The sequence below is a fragment of the Scyliorhinus canicula genome, chromosome 22 (assembly GCF_902713615.1).
Source record: "Scyliorhinus canicula chromosome 22, sScyCan1.1, whole genome shotgun sequence".
Classification (NCBI taxonomy): Eukaryota; Metazoa; Chordata; class Chondrichthyes; order Carcharhiniformes; family Scyliorhinidae; genus Scyliorhinus; species Scyliorhinus canicula.
In genome coordinates this window covers 28950121-28967729 of record NC_052167.1, presented here as the reverse complement: position 1 = coordinate 28967729, position 17609 = coordinate 28950121, and the positions used below count along the sequence as shown (strand labels likewise).

The 17609-nt window shown below is 52.0% G+C and overlaps 1 protein-coding gene across 1 annotated transcript in view; it reads right to left on the bottom strand.

The window, feature by feature from the left end:
* The window catches only part of LOC119956245 (tolloid-like protein 2), a 191057-nt gene that overhangs the window by 16422 nt on the left and 157026 nt on the right, over window positions 1-17609 (bottom strand). The window contains exons 11-14 of the mRNA XM_038783279.1: window positions 16577-16747; window positions 11243-11423; window positions 10084-10209; window positions 3425-3552 (exon numbers count right to left, since the gene is read on the bottom strand). Of these exons, the coding sequence (XP_038639207.1) occupies window positions 3425-3552; window positions 10084-10209; window positions 11243-11423; window positions 16577-16747 (606 nt within the window). The remainder of the gene's footprint in view (window positions 1-3424; window positions 3553-10083; window positions 10210-11242; window positions 11424-16576; window positions 16748-17609) is intronic.

Here is a 17609-nt window from a genome sequence, read left to right as displayed (position 1 = left end):
TATCATGGGGGATTTTAATCTACATGTCGATTGGTTTAACCAGGTCGGTCAAGGCAACCGTGAGGAGGAGTTTATAGAATGTATCCGCGATAGTTTCCTAGAACAGTATGTAATGGAACCTACGAGGGAACAAGCGGTCCTAGATCTTGTCCTGTGTAATGAGACAGGATTGATTCATGATCTCATAGTTAGGGATCCTCTCGGAAGGAGCGATCACAATATGGTGGAATTTAAAATACAGATGGAGGGTGAGAAAGTAAAATCAAATACTAGTGTTTTGTGTTTAAACAAAGGAGATTACAAGGGGATGAGAGAAGAACTAGCTAAGGTAGACTGGGAGCTAAGACTTTATGGTGGAACAGTTGAGGAACAGTGGAAAACCTTCCAAGCGATTTTTCACAGTGCTCAGCAAAGGTTTATACCAACAAAAAGGAAGGACGGAAGAAAGAGGGAAAATCGACCGTGGATATCTAAGGAAATAAGGGAGGGTATCAAATTGAAGGAAAAAGCATATAAAGTGGCAAAGAGTGCTGGGAGATTAGAGGACTGGGAAATCTTTAGGGGGCAATAGAAAGCTACTAAAAATGCTATAAAGAAGAGTAAGATAGAGTATGAGAGTAAACTTGCTCAGAATATAAAAACAGACAGTAAAAGTTTTTACAAATATATAAGACAAAAAAGAGTGGCAAAGGTAAATATTGGTCCTTTAGAGGATGAGAAGGGAGTTTTAATAATGGGAAATGAGGAAATGGCTGAGGAACTGAACAGGTTTTTTGGGTCGGTCTTCACAGTGGAAGACACAAATAACATGCCAGCGACTGATAGAAATGAGGCTATGACAGGTGAGGACCTTGAGAGGATTGTTATCACTAAGGAGGGAGTGATGGGCAAGCTAATGGGGCTAAAGGTAGACAAGTCTCCTGGCCCTGATGGAATGCATCCCAGAGTGCTAAAAGAGATGGCTAGGGAAATTGCAGATGCACTAGTGATAATTTACCGAAATTCACTAGACTCTGGGGTGGTCCCGGTGGATTGGAAATTAGCAAACGTGACGCCACTGTTTAAAAAAGGAGGTAGGCAGAAAGCAGGAAATTATAGGCCAGTGAGTTTAACTTCGGTAATAGGGTAGATGCTGGAATCTATCATCAAGGAAGAAATTGCGAGGCATCTGGATAGAAATTGTCCCATTGGGCAGACGCAGCATGGGTTTGTTAAAGGCAGGTCATGCCTAACTAATTTAGTGGAATTTTTTGAGGACATTACCAGTGCAGTAGATAACGGGGAGCCGATGGATGTGGTATATCTGGATTTCCAGAAAGCCTTTGACAAAGTGCCACACAAAAGGTTGCTGCATAAGATAAAGATGCATGGCATTAAGGGTAAAGTAGTAGCATGGATAGAGGATAGGTTAATTAATAGAAAGCAAAGAGTTGGGATAAATGGGTGTTTCTCTGGTTGGCAATCAGTAGCTAGTGGTGTCCCTCAGGGATCCGTGTTGGGCCCACAATTGTTCACAATTTACATTGATGATTTGGAGTTGGGGACCAAGGGCAATGTGTCCAAGTTTGCAGATGACACTAAGATGAGTGGTAAAGCGAAAAGTGCAGAGGATACTGGAAGTCTGCAGAGGGATTTGGATAGGTTAAGTGAATGGGCTCGGGTCTGGCAGATGGAATACAATGTTGACAAATGTGAGGTTATCCATTTTGGTAGGAATAACAGCAAACGGGATTATTATTTAAACGATAAAATATTAAAGCATGCCGCTGTTCAGAGAGACTTGGGTGTGCTAGTGCATGAGTCACAGAAGGTTGGTTTACAAGTGCAACAGGTGATTAAGAAGGCAAATGGAATTTTGTCCTTCATTGCTAGAGGGATGGAGTTTAAGACTAGGGAGGTTATGTTGCAATTGTATAAGGTGTTAGTGCAGCCACACCTGGAGTATTGTGTTCAGTTTTGGTCTCCTTACTTGAGAAAGGACGTACTGGCACTGGAGGGTGTGCAGAGGAGATTCACTAGGTTAATCCCAGAGCTGAAGGGGTTGGATTATGAGGAGAGGTTGAGTAGACTGGGACTTTACTCGTTGGAATTTAGAAGGATGAGGGGGGATCTTATAGAAACATTTAAAATTATGAAGGGAATAGATAGGATAGATGCGGGCAGGTTGTTTCCACTGGCGGGTGACAGCAGAACTAGGGGGCATAGCCTCAAAATAAGGGGAAGTAGATTTAGGACTGAGTTTAGGAGGAACTTCTTCACCCAAAGGGTTGTGAATCTATGGAATTCCTTGCCCAGTGAAGCAGTTGAGGCTCCTTCATTACATGTTTTTAAGGTAAAGATAGATAGTTTTTTGAAGAATAAAGGGATTAAGGGTTATGGTGTTCGGGCCGGAAAGTGGAGCTGAGTCCACAAAAGATCAGCCATGATCTAATTGAATGGCGGAGCAGGCTCGAGGGGCCAGATGGCCTACTCCTGCTCCTAGTTCTTATTCCAGTTAATCTTTCCAGCAGCATTTCCATGGTCCTTCCTAAAGTCTGGATGTAATTCACCAATTTCGTACAATTTCCACATAGCCTCTCGACATTTATCCACTGCGTCCGGAATTCTCCGGATCTCGCTGGCGGTGGGATTCTTTAGCCCCACCCGCAGCGCTCAACCGCCTGGGGATTTCCCAGCGGTGAGGAATGGTTACAATCTCCCACTATCAATATCCTGGGGGTTAGCATTGATCAGAAACTGAACTGGACCCAGCCACATTAATACTGTGGCTACCAGGGCAGGTCAAAGTTTAGGAATCCTACAGCGAGTAACTCACCTCCTAACTCCCCAAAGCCTGTCCACCATCGACAAGGCACAAGTCAGGAGTGTGATGGAGACTCTCCACTTGCCTGGATGAGCGCAGCTCCAACAACACTCAAGAAACTCAACACCATCCAGGACAAAGCAGCCCGCTTGATCGCTCCCCCTCCCACAAACAGTCACTCTCTCGACCACTGACGCAAAGTGGCAGCCGTGTGTACCGTCTACAAGATGCACTGCAGTAACTCACCAAGGCTCCTTAGGCAGCACCTTCCAAACCCACGACCTCTACCATCTAGAAGCACAAGAGCAGCAGATACCCGGGAACCCCACCACCTGGAGGTTCCCCTCCAAGTCACTCACCATCCTAACTGGGAAATATATCGGCCGTTCCTTCACTGTCGCTGGGGTAACATCCTGGAGCTCCCTCCCTAACAGCACAGTGGGAGTACCTACACCTCAAGGACTGCAGCGATTAGGAAGGCAGCTCAACACCACCTTCTGAAGGGCAACAAGGGATGGAGAATGGCACTGATGTCCCCTGAATTAATTTTGAAAGAAGATGTCTTTCTTCCTGATTCACATCCAGAGTTGAACAGCAGCTCAGTATAAATTGAATATTTACCAGTTTGACTCTGTGTCCAGGGGTGGCAGATATGGCCCAGGTACATTCCTTACGACTAGGGTACTTGTCCGGCCAGTTTGGGCTGGCGATGACTCCATCGGAGCTGCTTATTTGATGCTCACAGCCAGCTGTCAGGAAACAGTGGATGGGATTTGGTAAAAATGATACAGGTTCCACCTAAATTCAATTTAGAATTTCAACATCTTCCTCGTGACGGGGAGAGTTAGCCGCTGGAGTACAACCCGGCCTCACAGATCAGGGAGATATTAAAGACATAAAGGCAAAGGCTCGGGCATATCACACTGCACAAGCTAATGTTAAGCTGGGGGATTGGGAGACCTTTAACGCTCAGTAAAAGGCGACTAAAAATAAAATCAAAAAGCTGAGATGAACTATGAAAGGAAAGTAGCCGAAAACATAAACACCGTTACCAAAAGCTTCTGCATGTATTTAAAGAGGAAGAGAATAGATAAAGTAAATGTTGGCTCTTTAGAGGGTGATATTGATGAGGTAATAATTTAAAAAAAAAATTTAGAGTACCCAATTCATTTTTTTCCAATTAAGGGGCAATTTAGCGTGGCCAATCCACCTAGCTTGCACGTCTTTGGGTTGTGGGGGCGAGACCCACACAAACGCGGGGAGAATGTGCAAACTCCACACGGACAGTGATCCAGAGCCGGGATCGAACCCGGACCTCGGCGCCGTGAAGCAGCAGTGCTAACCCACTGCACCACCGTGCTGGTCTCTGTTGAGGTAATAATGGGGAACACAGGGATGGCTGGGGTGCCTCTGTCTTCACAATAGAGGATAATAAACATGTTCCAAAAACTACAGTTAATGCAGAGGAACTTGGTGAAATAGCCATCACGAAGGAGACGGTATTGAATAAACGGATGGGATGAAAGGTAGATATGCCTCTGGGATCTGATGGCTGCATCCGAGGATATTAAAGGCAGCGGCAGCAGATGCATTGGTTGTGATATTTCAGAATTCCCTGGATTCTGGAAAGGTCCCAGTGGATCGGATGTGATGCCCCTATTCAAGAAGGGAGAGAGACAAAAAGTAGGGAACTATAGACCGGTTAGCTTGGCCTCTGGTGGTGGGGAAGTTACTGAATCAATCATTAAGGAGGAGATGACTGAACATTTGGAAAGACAAAGCTCAATCCACCATTGCCAGCATGGATTTCTGAAGGGCAAGTCATGCATGACAAACTTGCTCAAATTGTTTGAGGATATAACCAGCGAGGTGGATAATGGGGAACCTGTGGATGTGGTGTATCTAGACTTCCAGAAGGTGTTTGACACGGTGCCACATAAAAGACTGATCCAGAAGGTGGAGTCGCAGGGGATTGGGGGTAGAATACTAGATTGGATTGAGGATTGGCTGACTGTCAGAAAGCAGGTTGGGATAAATGAGTCCTTCTCTGACTGGTGAACTGTAACTCACGGGTGCTGCAGGTGTCAGCCCTCAGACCTCAACTCTTTACAATCTATAGAAATGATCTGCAAGCAGGGACAGAGGGTAACATAGTAACATTTGCGGATGACGCTAAAATAGGTGAGAAAGCAGACAGTGAAGAGGGGATACAGAGTTTACAGATGGATATAGATTCACACACACACACACACACACACACACACACACATTCACACACAGACAAATTCAGACACACATTCAGACACACAGACCGGCGATTCTCCGACCCGGATGGGCCGAGCGGCCGGCCGTTTGCAACCGGTTCACGACAGCGGCAACCACACCTGGTCGCTGACGTTGTGAAATCGCCGTGAGATGCCCGTTTTGGGGCTTGTAGGGGGCCTGGTGGGGAATGAGCACCACGACTGTGCTCGGGAGGGGACAGGCCCGCGATCGGTGCCCAACGATCGTCGGGCCGCAGTCTCAACGGGACGCACTATTTCCCCTCCGCCACCCCGCAAGATGAAGCCACCACGTCTTGCGGGGCAGTGGAGGGGAAGATGGCCACCGCGCATGCGCGGGTTCGAGCTGTCAGCCGTCGTGACGTCAGCCGCGCATGCGCGGGTTGGAGCCGGCCAACCTACGCATGTGCGGCTGACGTCACATAGGCACCGCCGTCGCGTCACTCTCTGCACGCCGCCCGGCGGCCGAGAGTTACGGAGCGTCACTCCTAGCCCCCCCGGGAGGGGAGAATAGGGGGCAAGGAGCGGCCTCCGAGGCCGAGTTCACAACGGCCCTCCCGATTTTTCCCGGGAGCGGAGAATCGTGCCCACACACTCTCACACATACATTCAGACACACACTCTCACACACACTCTCACACACACTCTCACACATACATTCAGACACACACTCTCACACACACTCTCACACACACTCTCACACACACTCTCACACATACATTCAGACACACACTCTCACACACACTCTCACACACACTCTCACACACACTCTCACACACTCTCACACACACTCTCACACATACATTCAGACACACACTCTCACACACACTCTCACACACACTCTCACACACACTCTCACACACTCACACACACACTCTCACACACACTCTCACACACACTCTCACACACACTCTCACACACACTCTCACACACTCTCACACACACTCTCACACATACATTCAGACACACACTCTCACACACACTCTCACACACACTCTCACACACACTCTCACACATACATTCAGACACACACTCTCACACACACTCTCACACACACTCTCACACACACTCTCACACACACTCTCACACACACTCTCACACACTCACACACACTCTCACACACACTCTCACACACACTCTCACACACACTCTCACACACACTCTCACACACTCTCACACACACTCTCACACACACTCTCACACACACACTCTCACACATACATTCAGACACACACTCTCACACACACTCTCACACACACTCTCACACACACTCTCACACACACACTCTCACACATACATTCAGACACACACTCTCACACACACTCTCACACACACTCTCACACACACTCTCACACACTCTCACACACACTCTCACACACACACTCTCACACATACATTCAGACACACACTCTCACACACACTCTCACACACACTCTCACACACACTCTCACACACACTCTCACACACACTCTCACACACACTCTCACACACTCTCACACACTCTCACACACACTCTCACACACACATTCACACACACTCTCACACACACACTCACACATACATTCAGACACACTCTCACACACACTCTCACACACACACTCACACATACATTCAGACACACTCTCACACACACTCTCACACATACATTCAGACACACTCTCACACACACTCTCACACATTCATTCAGACACACTCTCACACACACTCTCACACATACATTCAGACACACTCTCACACACTCTCACACATACATTCACACACACTCTCACACACACTCTCACACATACATTCACACACACACTCTCACACACACTCTCACACACACTCTCACACATACATTCAGACACACTCTCACACACACTCTCACACATACATTCACACACACTCTCACACACACTCTCACACACACTCTCACACATACATTCACACACACTCTCACACACACTCTCACACACACTCTCACACACACACTCACACACACACTCTCACACACACACACACTCTCACACATACATTCACACACACACTCTCACACACACTCTCACACATACATTCAGACACACACTCTCACACACACTCTCACACACACTCTCACACACACATTCACACACACTCTCACACATACATTCACACACACACTCTCACACATACATTCAGACACACACTCTCACACATACATTCACACACACACTCTCACACATACATTCACACACACACTCTCACACATACATTCAGACACACACTCTCACACACACTCTCACACACACATTCACACACACTCTCACACACACTCTCACACACACTCTCACACACACATTCAGACACACACTCACACACACTCACACACTCTCACACACACATTCACACACACACACTCACACACATTCACACACACTCTCACACATACATTCACACACACACTCTCACACATACATTCACACACACTCTCACACACACATTCACACACACACACTCACACACATTCACACACACTCTCACACATACATTCACACACACTCTCACACATACATTCACACACACACACTCTCACACATACATTCAGACACACTCTCACACACACTCTCACACACACATTCACACACACTCTCACACACACTCACACACACTCTCACACACACATTCAGACACACACTCTCACACACACATTCACACACACACACTCACACACACATTCACAAACACATTCACACACACATTCACACACACACTCTCACGCATACTCTCACGCACACATTCTCACACACACTCTCACACACACTCTCACACACACACTCACACACACACTCACACACACACACACTCTCACACACACTCTCTCACACACACACTCTCACACGCATTCACACACCAACTCTCACACACATTCACACACACTCTCTCACACTCTCACACACATTCACACACACACACACACTCTCACACACACATTCATTCACACACACTCTCACACACTCACACACACTCACACACACACAAACTCACACACACACTCACACACTCTCACACACACTCTCACACACACACACACAGGCCTCTCCCACCGATTAAACCACATGCCTGACCGGCCGGATTGGCGGCGCGGCCTGGGGAGAGGGGGGGGGGGGTGCGGGGCGATCTGACCCCACGTTGGCCTGGCCCGTGATCGGGGCCCACTGATCGGCGGGCGGGCCTGCGCCGTGGGGGCACTCTTTTCCTTCCGTCTTCGCCATGGTCTTCACCAAGGCAGAAGTGGAAGAGACCCCCTCCCCTGCGCATGCGTCGGAATGATGTCAGCAGCCGCTGACGCTCCGGCGCATGCGTGTACTTATGCCGGCCGGCGAAGTCCCATCGGTCCCGGTTGACGTGGCGCCAAAGGCCGTTTACGCCAGCCGCCGAAGCGCCAACCACTCCGGCGCGGGCCTAGCCCCTCAAGGTGAGGGCTTGGCCCCTAAAGGTGCGGAGAATTTGGGGCGGCCCGACGCCGGAGTGGTTCACGCCACTCTGACACGCTGGGACCCCCCACCCCGCCGGGTAGGGGAGAATCTCGGCAATGGTCTTTGGCCAAATGTTTGGTTACTCTTTCCACTCTTTCCTTTGACCCCCAATTTGTTTCTTGTCCCTCAGTGAAACACCTCAGGGTTTTTGTGATACTGAAGGTCAACAGAGAACCCCCTACATTACAACGTAACAAGCCACACAAAAGGTTGCTGCATAAGATAAAGATGCATGGCATTAAGGGTAAAGTAGTAGCATGGATAGAGGATTGGTTAATTAATAGAAAGCAAAGAGTTGGGATAAATGGGTGTTTCTCTGGTTGGCAATCAGTAGCTAGTGGTGTCCATCAGGGATCCGTGTTGGGCCCACAATTGTTCACAATTTACATTGATGATTTGGAGTTGTGGACCAAGGGCAATGTGTCCAAGTTTGCAGATGACACTAAGATGAGCGGTAAAGCAAAAAGTGCAGAGGATACTGGAAGTCTGCAGAGGGATTTGGATAGGTTAAGTAAATGGGCTCGGGTCTGGCAGATGGAATACAATGTTGACAAATGTGAGGTTATCCATTTTGGTAGGAATAACAGCAAACGGGATTGTTATTTAAACGATAAAATATTAAAGCATGCCGCTGTTCAGAGAGACTTGGGTGTGCTAGTGCATGAGTCACAGAAGGTTGGTTTACAAGTGCAACAGGTGATTAAGAAGGCAAATGGACTTTTGTCCTTCATTGCTAGAGGGATGGAGTTTAAGACTAGGTAGGTTATGTTGCAATTGTATAAGGTGCTAGTGAGGCCGCACCTGGAGTATTGTGTTCAGTTTTAGTCTCCTTACTTGAGAAAGGACGTACTGGCGCTGGAGGGTGTGCAGAGGAGATTCACTAAATTAATCCCAGAGCTGAAGGGGTTGGATTACGAGGAGAGGTTGAGTAGACTGGGACTGTACTCGTTGGAATTTAGAAGGATATGGGGGGATCTTATAGAAACATTTAAAATTATGAAGGGAATAGATAGGATAGATGCGGGCAGGTTGTTTCCACTGGCGGGTGACAGCAGAACTAGGGGACATAGCCTCAAAATAAGGGGAAGTAGATTTAGGACTGAGTTTAGGAGGAACTTCTTCACCCAAAGGGTTGTGAATCTATGGAATTCCTTGCCCAGTGAAGCAGTTGAGGCTCCTTCATTAAATGTTTTTAAGGTAAAGATAGATAGTTTTTTGAAGAATAAAGGGATTAAGGGTTATGGTGTTCGGGCCGGAAAGTGGAGCTGAGTCCACAAAAGATCAGCCATGATCTCATTGAATGGCGGAGCAGGCTTGAGGGGCCAGATGGCCGACTCCTTCTCCTAGTTCTTATGTTCTAAGGGGGAGCCTGTGGACGGGGTTACGCTCCAGAAATGTACCCTCACCCTCCACAAAGGAACTGAGCGCCACGGGCAGGGTCCAAGCTCAATGATTCCCGGCTTTCCCGTGTCCACGGGAGGAATGCCGAGTCAAACCCACTGACCTTCTTTGCAATCCAGGCCATTCTCGTGCAGCGCAAAGCCGTTGCGGCATTGGCAGACGTAACTGCCGAGCGTGTTCAGACACTCCTGCTGACAATGGCCATTGTCCACGGAACACTCGTCCTTATCTGTGGGTCAACATTTAGACATTGTTAGCGTCAACATCAGAACCTGCCCCTCGTCACGGAGGGTCACGAGAGGGACTCAGGCCCCAGGGGGCGGGGGGGGGAGGGGTCAGACAAACAGCGGAGAGGCCGGTGTGGGTCAGGCAATATCACGGCCAGGAACGTACAGGAGTGGAATCCCGCTGCCTCCTCACTGCCCAGAGGCTCTCAACCGCACAGTGGGTGCCCCCAAAACTCAGGGACTGCAGCGGTTCAAGAAGGCAGCTCACCCCCACCTTCTGGCGGGCAATTAGGGGTGGGCGATAAATGCTGGCCTGACCAGCGACCCCCACATCCCATAGCCGAGCAGAAAAAGATAAAACCGCCACCTCATTTTCATTCGACTGAAGACGGCAAGGTGGCACAGTGCTTAGCACTGCTGCCTCACAGCGCCAGGGACCTGGGTTGAATTCCGACCTCGGGTCACTGCCTGCGCGGAGTCTGCACGTTCTCACCGTGTCTGCGTGGGTTTCCTCCGGGTGCTCCGGCTTCCTCCCACAGTCCAAAGACGTGCAGGTTAGGTGGATTGGCCAGGATAAATTGCCCCTTAGGGTGGAATAGGACGAAGGATTGGGCTTCGGTAATGTGGACGTTCCAAGGGTCGGTGCAGACTCGATGGGCCAAATTGTCTCATTCTGCACGGTAGGGATTCTACGATTCTGTTCTATGGCTGCTGAGCTGAGGATGGCACCGTGAATTATTGGAAAACTCCCCGGCGACTGAGTGTATACGCTGGGCCCTCGCAGCCCTGGGGTTTGTCCTGGGGAGGATTGTTGGCTGGGAAGCCACTGGGAGCAGTGTGGGGCCTGCCGATGTCCTGCTGGGCTGCTGTGGAGCCAGTCAGAGTATTTCTTTAAAAGCAGAAGCTGGACGTTTTTAGGAACATTGGTAGTTGGCGTGGAGCCATGGCCACATCCAGGACAGACCCATTTTGGGAAGAGGGCTGACAGGTTTCAGTTGGGCCGAGTCTGGTCTCTGCTAACGCATGCAGGCTCACCTGAGAAGAAGTGGCCTTTGAATCCCTTCTTGGACACAGTGTTGTCAGATTTAAACTCGATCCTCATGTTGTTGAATTGCGATGTTATGATGCCAGGCGTCTCTGAGCCACAGAATCGGCCGTGCAGTTTGGATTCTGAGGAAAGTCCGCTGTGAACCTCGACATAATCATATTTACAGACCTGGTAAAGCAAACACATCTCCCTCAGTATCCACTCCGCAGCCCACACAATACACGGGGCAGCACGGTGGCACAGTAACTGCTGCCACACAGCGCCAAGAACCCAGGTTCGATTCCAGCTTGGGTCACTGTCTGTGTGGAGTCTGCACATCCTCCCCGTGTCTGCGTGGGTTTCCTCCGGGTGCTCCGGTTTCCTCCCACAGTCCAAAGTTTGCAGCCTAGGTGTGATTACGGAGATAGGGTGGGGGAATGGGCCGAGGTGGGAGGCTCTTTCAGAAGGTCAGTGCAGACTCGATGGGCCAAATGGCCGCCTGCATTGTAGGAATTTTATGGATTCCACTTCGAGCAAGACTCCAGATCCCAATCATTCAGCCTTTCAACAGGAGCTGGATCAAATCCTGGGACACGATTCATCCGCTGATTTGTCACATTCCTCAGTCCAATGAAGGATATCTTTGATGGAGTGCAGCGAGCCCCCTCTTGCTGCTCTCAGACGGTCAATGGGGGTCTTGCAATGGCAGCTGGCTGACCATCTCCTCTCCACCTGACTAATGTCTTGGCCAATGTCCAGGGATTGGAAACGTTGGGGGCCTGGATTCTCCGGTCACCGACGCTGAAACCGCGTTCGGCGAATGGCCGGAGAACACGAGTTCCCGATCAAATCGAGGAGGGGGGGGGGTCGCTTCTGCGAGTACGCCGCACCACATATCGATGTCCTCAGGACGGCCGAGTTCCCGACGGCGTGGGTCTCTCACGGTCTCACCCGTCGGGAACTCGGCCTGGCGCCTGCGGACCCTGTCCAGCGCCGCCGCAGTCGTGGGAGGGCGATCCGCGGGCGGGGGGGGGGGGGAGGGATATTATTTGGGGCTGGGGGCAGTCGGGGGGCGAGTGAGCCGGCCAAAGGAGGGGCAAAACTGGGTATCGGTGGCCATTTTGTGCCTTTCTTTGTGACGTAAAACACCACCGTTCCCATGCCGACGTGGGGGACATAGCCCCATGATCGGAGAATCCAGCACAGGGACACAGGGAGTACCGTTACTGTTCTTGTGCTGTGAGGCGCAGTCTACCTTCAGAAGGTGTTTCACCCACCCAGCTCGCTCTCTCTCACACAACTTAACAAACACCCTAACAAGTTATTGTCCTGGATATTTAGAATGATGTCCAGCACTTTACCCATGGGCCAGATGGTTTGGGATTGGGTGCTGTGGGAAGGTGTTAAAATTCACCTCATCAAAGCTTGCTGTGTGAGTGTGAATTATTAAAATATATAATCTTGGGAAGAGGCTGGGCCAGCATTTACGGCCCATCTCTAATTGGCCTTCGCCTGAGTGGCCTGCTGGGCAGTCACATGGCTGTGGGTCCGGAGTCCCGTGTAGGCCAGGCCGGGTAAGGACGGCAGATTCCCTTCCCTGAAGGACATTCGTGAACCCGATGGATTCGAAGGTAATTGGCGATGGTTTCGTGGGCCGGAATACTCCGGTCTTTGCGATTCACTTTCCAGTCAGCAGTTCACGCCCCCCACCCCACCCCCCCCACCCCCACCCCCCGCCCCCGCCCACGGGTTTCCCAACGTGGGGTGTCTGCAATGGGGAGTCCAATTGAGAGCGGCGGGAATTCCGCTGCCAGGGAACACCGCAAACCAGGAACATGCAGCTGAAGGGCCGGCAAATCCCACACATTGTCAATCGACTTTTAATTCCAGATTGGTGTGAGGGTATGTGTGAGGGTGTGTGTGAGGGTGTGTGTGAGGGTGTGTGTGAGGGTGTGTGTTTATGTGAGTGTGTGGGAGTGTGTGAGGGTGTGTGTGAGGGTGTGTGCATGGGTGTGAGTGCGGGTGTGTGAAAGGGTTTGTGTGTGAGAGTGTGCGTGCGTGGGTGTGTGTGAGGGTGTGTGTGAGGGTGTATGTGATGGTATGTGTGATAGTGAGGGTGTGTGTGAGGGTGTGCGTGGGTGGGGGTGTGTGTGTGGGTGTGTGTGAGGGTGTGTGCGTGGGTGTGAGTGCGGGTGTGTGAGAGGGTTTGTGTGTGAGGGTGTGCGTGCATGGGTGTGTGTGTCTGTGGGTGTGTGTGTGGGTGTGTGTGAGGGTGAGTGTGTGAGGGTGTGTGTGAGGGTGTGTGCGTGGGTGTGAGTGCAGGTGTGTGAGAGGGTTTGTGTGTGAGGGTGTGTGTGTGACTGTCAGTGGGTGTGTGGGTTTGTGTGTGTGTGGGTGTGAGAGGGTGTGTGTGGGGGTTTATGTGAGGGTGTGCGAGAGGTTTGTGTGATGGTGGGTGTGTCGGTTTGTGTATGTGGCTGTGCGTGTGAGGGTGTGTGAGGGTGTGTGTGGGGCTGTGAGGGTGAGTGTGTGAGGGTGTGTGTGTGCACGTGTAAGGGTGCGTGTGGGCATGTGTGTGTTTGAGTGTGTGTGTTTGAGTGTGTGTGTGTTTGAGTGTGTATATGTGGGTGTGTGTGAGAGTTTGTGTGTGAGGGTGTGTGTGTGGGTATGTGTGAGGGTGTTTGTGAGGGTCTGTGTGGGGATTTGTGTGATGGTGTGTGAGGGTGTGTGTATAGGTGTGGGTGAGTGTGTGTGTGAGGGGGTGTGTTTGTGGGTGTGCGGGTGGGTGTGTGCAAGGGTGTGTGTGTGGGTGTGTGTGAGTTTGTGAGTGAGTGTATGTGAGGGTGTGTGTGGGCGTGTGTGAGTGTGTGTGTGAGGGTGTGTGTGAGGGTGTGTGTGAGGGTGTGTGTTTATGTGAGTGTGTGGGGTGTGTGTGAGGCCGTGTGTGTCGGTGTGTCTGTGAGCGCGTGTGTGTGAGGGTGTGTGTGATGGTGAGGGTGTGTGTGAGGGTGTGTGTTTATGTGAGTGTGTGGGAGTGTGTGAGGGTGTGTGTGAGGCCGTGTGTGTCGGTGTGTCTGTGAGCGCGTGTGTGTGAGGGTGTGTGTGATGGTGAGGGTGTGTGAGGGTGTGCGTGAGTGGGGGTGTGTGTGTGGGTGTGTGTGAGGGTGTGTGTGAGGGTGTGTGCATGGGTGTGAGTGCGGGCGTGTGAAAGGGTTTGTGTGTGAGAGTGTGCGTGCGTGGGTGTGTGTGAGGGTGTGTGTGAGGGTGTATGTGATGGTATGTGTGATGGTGAGGGTGTGTGTGAGGGTGTGCGTGGGTGGGGGTGTGTGTGTGGGTGTGTGTGATGGTGTGTGTGAGGGTGTGTGCGTGGGTGTGAGTGCGGGTGTGTGAGAGGGTTTGTGTGTGAGGGTGTGCGTGCATGGGTGTGTGTGTCTGTGGGTGTGTGTGGGTGTGTGTGAGGGTGAGTGTGTGAGGGTGTGTGTGAGGGTGTGTGCGTGGGTGTGAGTGCAGGTGTGTGAGAGGGTTTGTGTGTGAGGGTGTGAGAGGGTGTGTGTGGGGGTTTATGTGAGGGTGTGCGAGAGGTTTGTGTGATGGTGGGTGTGTCGGTTTGTGTATGTGGCTGTGCGTGTGAGGGTGAGTGTGTGAGGGTGTGTGTGGGGCTGTGAGGGTGAGTGTGTGAGGGTGTGTGTGTGCACGTGTAAGGGTGCGTGTGGGTATGTGTGTGTTTGAGTGTGTGTGTTTGAGTGTGTGTGTTTGAGTGTGTGTGTGTTGAGTGTGTGTATGTGGGTGTGTGTGAGAGTTTGTGTGTGAGGGTGTGTGTGTGGGTATGTGTGAGGGTGTTTTGTGAGGGTCTGTGTGGGGATTTGTGTGATGGTGTGTGAGGGTGTGTGTATAGGTGTGGGTGAGTGTGTGTGTGAGGGGGTGTGTTTGTGGGTGTGAGGGTGGGTGTGTGCGAGGGTGTGTGTGTGGGTGTGTGTGAGTTTGTGAGTGAGTGTATGTGAGGGTGTGGGCGTGTGTGAGTGTGTGTGTGAGGGTGTGTTTTAGGGTGTGTGTGAATGTGGGTGTGTGTGAGGGTGTATGTGAATGTGTGTGTGAGGGTGTGTTTTAGGGTGTGTGTGAATGTGGGTGTGTGTGAGGCTGTATGTGAGGGTGTGTGTGAGCTTGTGTGTGAAGATGAATGTGGGTGTGTGAGGGTGTGTGTGAGGGCTTGTGTAGGTGTGTGTGAGGGTGTGTGCGAGGGTGTGCATAAGGGTGTTTGTGAGGGTCTGTGTGAGGGTGTGTGTGAGGGTCTGTGTGAGGGTGCGTGTGTGTGAGGTTGTGTGTGAGGGTGTGAGTGAGGGTGTGTGTGTGAGGGTCTGTGTGAAGGTGTGTGTGTGGGTCTGTGTGAGGGTGTGTGTGAGGGTCTGTGTGATGGTGTATGAGGGTGTGTGTGAGGGTGTGTGTGAGGGTGTGTGTGAGGGTGTGTGTGAGGGTCTGTGTGAGGATCTGTGTGAGGATCTGTGTGAGGGTGTGTGTGAGGGTGTGTGTGAGGGTCTGTGTGAGGGTGTGTGTGAGGGTATGTGTGAGGGTGTGTGAGGGTGTGTGTGAGGGTGTGTGTGAGGGTGTGTGTGAGGGTCTGTGTGAGGGTGTGTGTGAGGGTCTGTGTGATGGTGTATGAGGGTGTGTGTGAGGGTGTGTGTGAGGGTGGTGTGTGAGGGTCTGTGTGAGGGTGTGTGAGGATCTGTGTGAGGGTGTGTGTGAGGGTGTGTGTGAGGGTCTGTGTGAGGGTGTGTGTGAGGGTATGTGTGAGGGTGTGTGAGGGTGTGTGTGAGGGTGTGTGTGAGGGTGTGTGTGAGGGTCTGTGTGAGGGTGGTGTGAGGGTCTGTGTGAGGGTGTGTGTGAGGGTCTGTGTGAGGGTGTGTGTGAGGGTCTGTGTGAGGATGTGTGTGAGGGTCTGTGTGAGGGTGTGTGTGAGGGTCTGTGTGAGGGTGTGTGTGAGGGTCTGTGTGAGGATGTGTGTGTGGGTCTGTGTGAGGGTGTGTGTGAGGGTCTGTGTGAGGGTGTGTGTGAGGGTCTGTGTGAGGATGTGTGTGAGGGTCTGTGTGAGGGTGTGTGTGAGGGTCGGTGTGAAGGTGTGAGTGAGGGTCTGTGTGAGGATGTGTGTGTGGGTCTGTGTGAGGGTGTGTGTGAGGGTCTGTGTGAGGGTGTGTGTGAGGGTATGTGTGAGGGTGTGTGTGAGGGTCGGTGTGAGGGTCTGTGTGAGGGTCTGTGTGAGGGTGTGTGTGAGGGTCTGTGTGAGGGTGTGTGTGAGGGTGTGTGTGAGGGTGTGTGTGAGGGTGTGTGTACAACTAATTGTTACTCACATCATTTCCCTCCAACTCGAAGGCCTCAAACTGCAGTGAGATGCGGTACTGGACCGGGGCCACCAGTTGCCACACACAGTTCTTGTTGGTGGGGTAGTCCCTCGGCCACCCTGGGCTGGTGAAGGTGCCGTTGAGTTTGGTGAGAAAACCACCACACGCGGCTGTGACAGAACAGAAAACAAATCCCCGTCAGCGCGGCCAGAGAGACCAGAATCCCCGTCAGCGCGGCCACAGAGAGAAGAATCCCCGTCAGCGCGGCCACAGAGAGCAGAATCCCCGTCAGCGCGGCCACAGAGCCCAGAATCCCCGTCAGCGCGGCCACAGAGAGCAGAATCCCCGTCAGCGTGGCCACAGAGAGCAGAATCCCCGTCAGCGCGGCCACAGAGAGCAGAATCCCCGTCAGCGTGGCCACAGAGAGCAGAATCCCCGTCAGCGCGGCCACAGAGAGCAGAATCCCCATCAGCGCGGCCACAGAGAGCAGAATCCCCGTCAACGCGGCCACAGAGAGCAGAATCCCCGTCAGCGCGGCCACAGAGAGCAGAATCCCCGTCAGCGCGGCCACAGAGAGCAGAATCCCCGTCAGCGCGGGCCACAGAGAGCAGAATCCCATCAGCGCGGCCACAGAGAGCAGAATCCCCGTCAGCGCGGCCACAGAGCCCAGAATCGCCGTCAGCGCGGCCACAGAGAGCAGAATCCCCATCAGCGCGGCCACAGAGCCCAGAATCCCCGTCAGCGCGGCCACAGAGAGCAGAATCCCCGTCAGCGTGGCCACAGAGAGCAGAATCCCCGTCAGCGCGGCCACAGAGAGCAGAATCGCCGTCAGCGCGGCCACAGAGACCAGAATCCCCGTCAGCGCGGCCACAGAGAGCAGAATCGCCGTCAGCGCGGCCACAGAGAGCAGAATCCCCGTCAGCGCGGCCACAGAGAGCAGAATCGCCGTCAGCGCGGCCACAGAGAGCAGAATCCCCGTCAGCGCGGCCACAGAGAGCAGAATCGCCGTCAGCGCGGCCACAGAGAGCAGAATCCCCGTCAG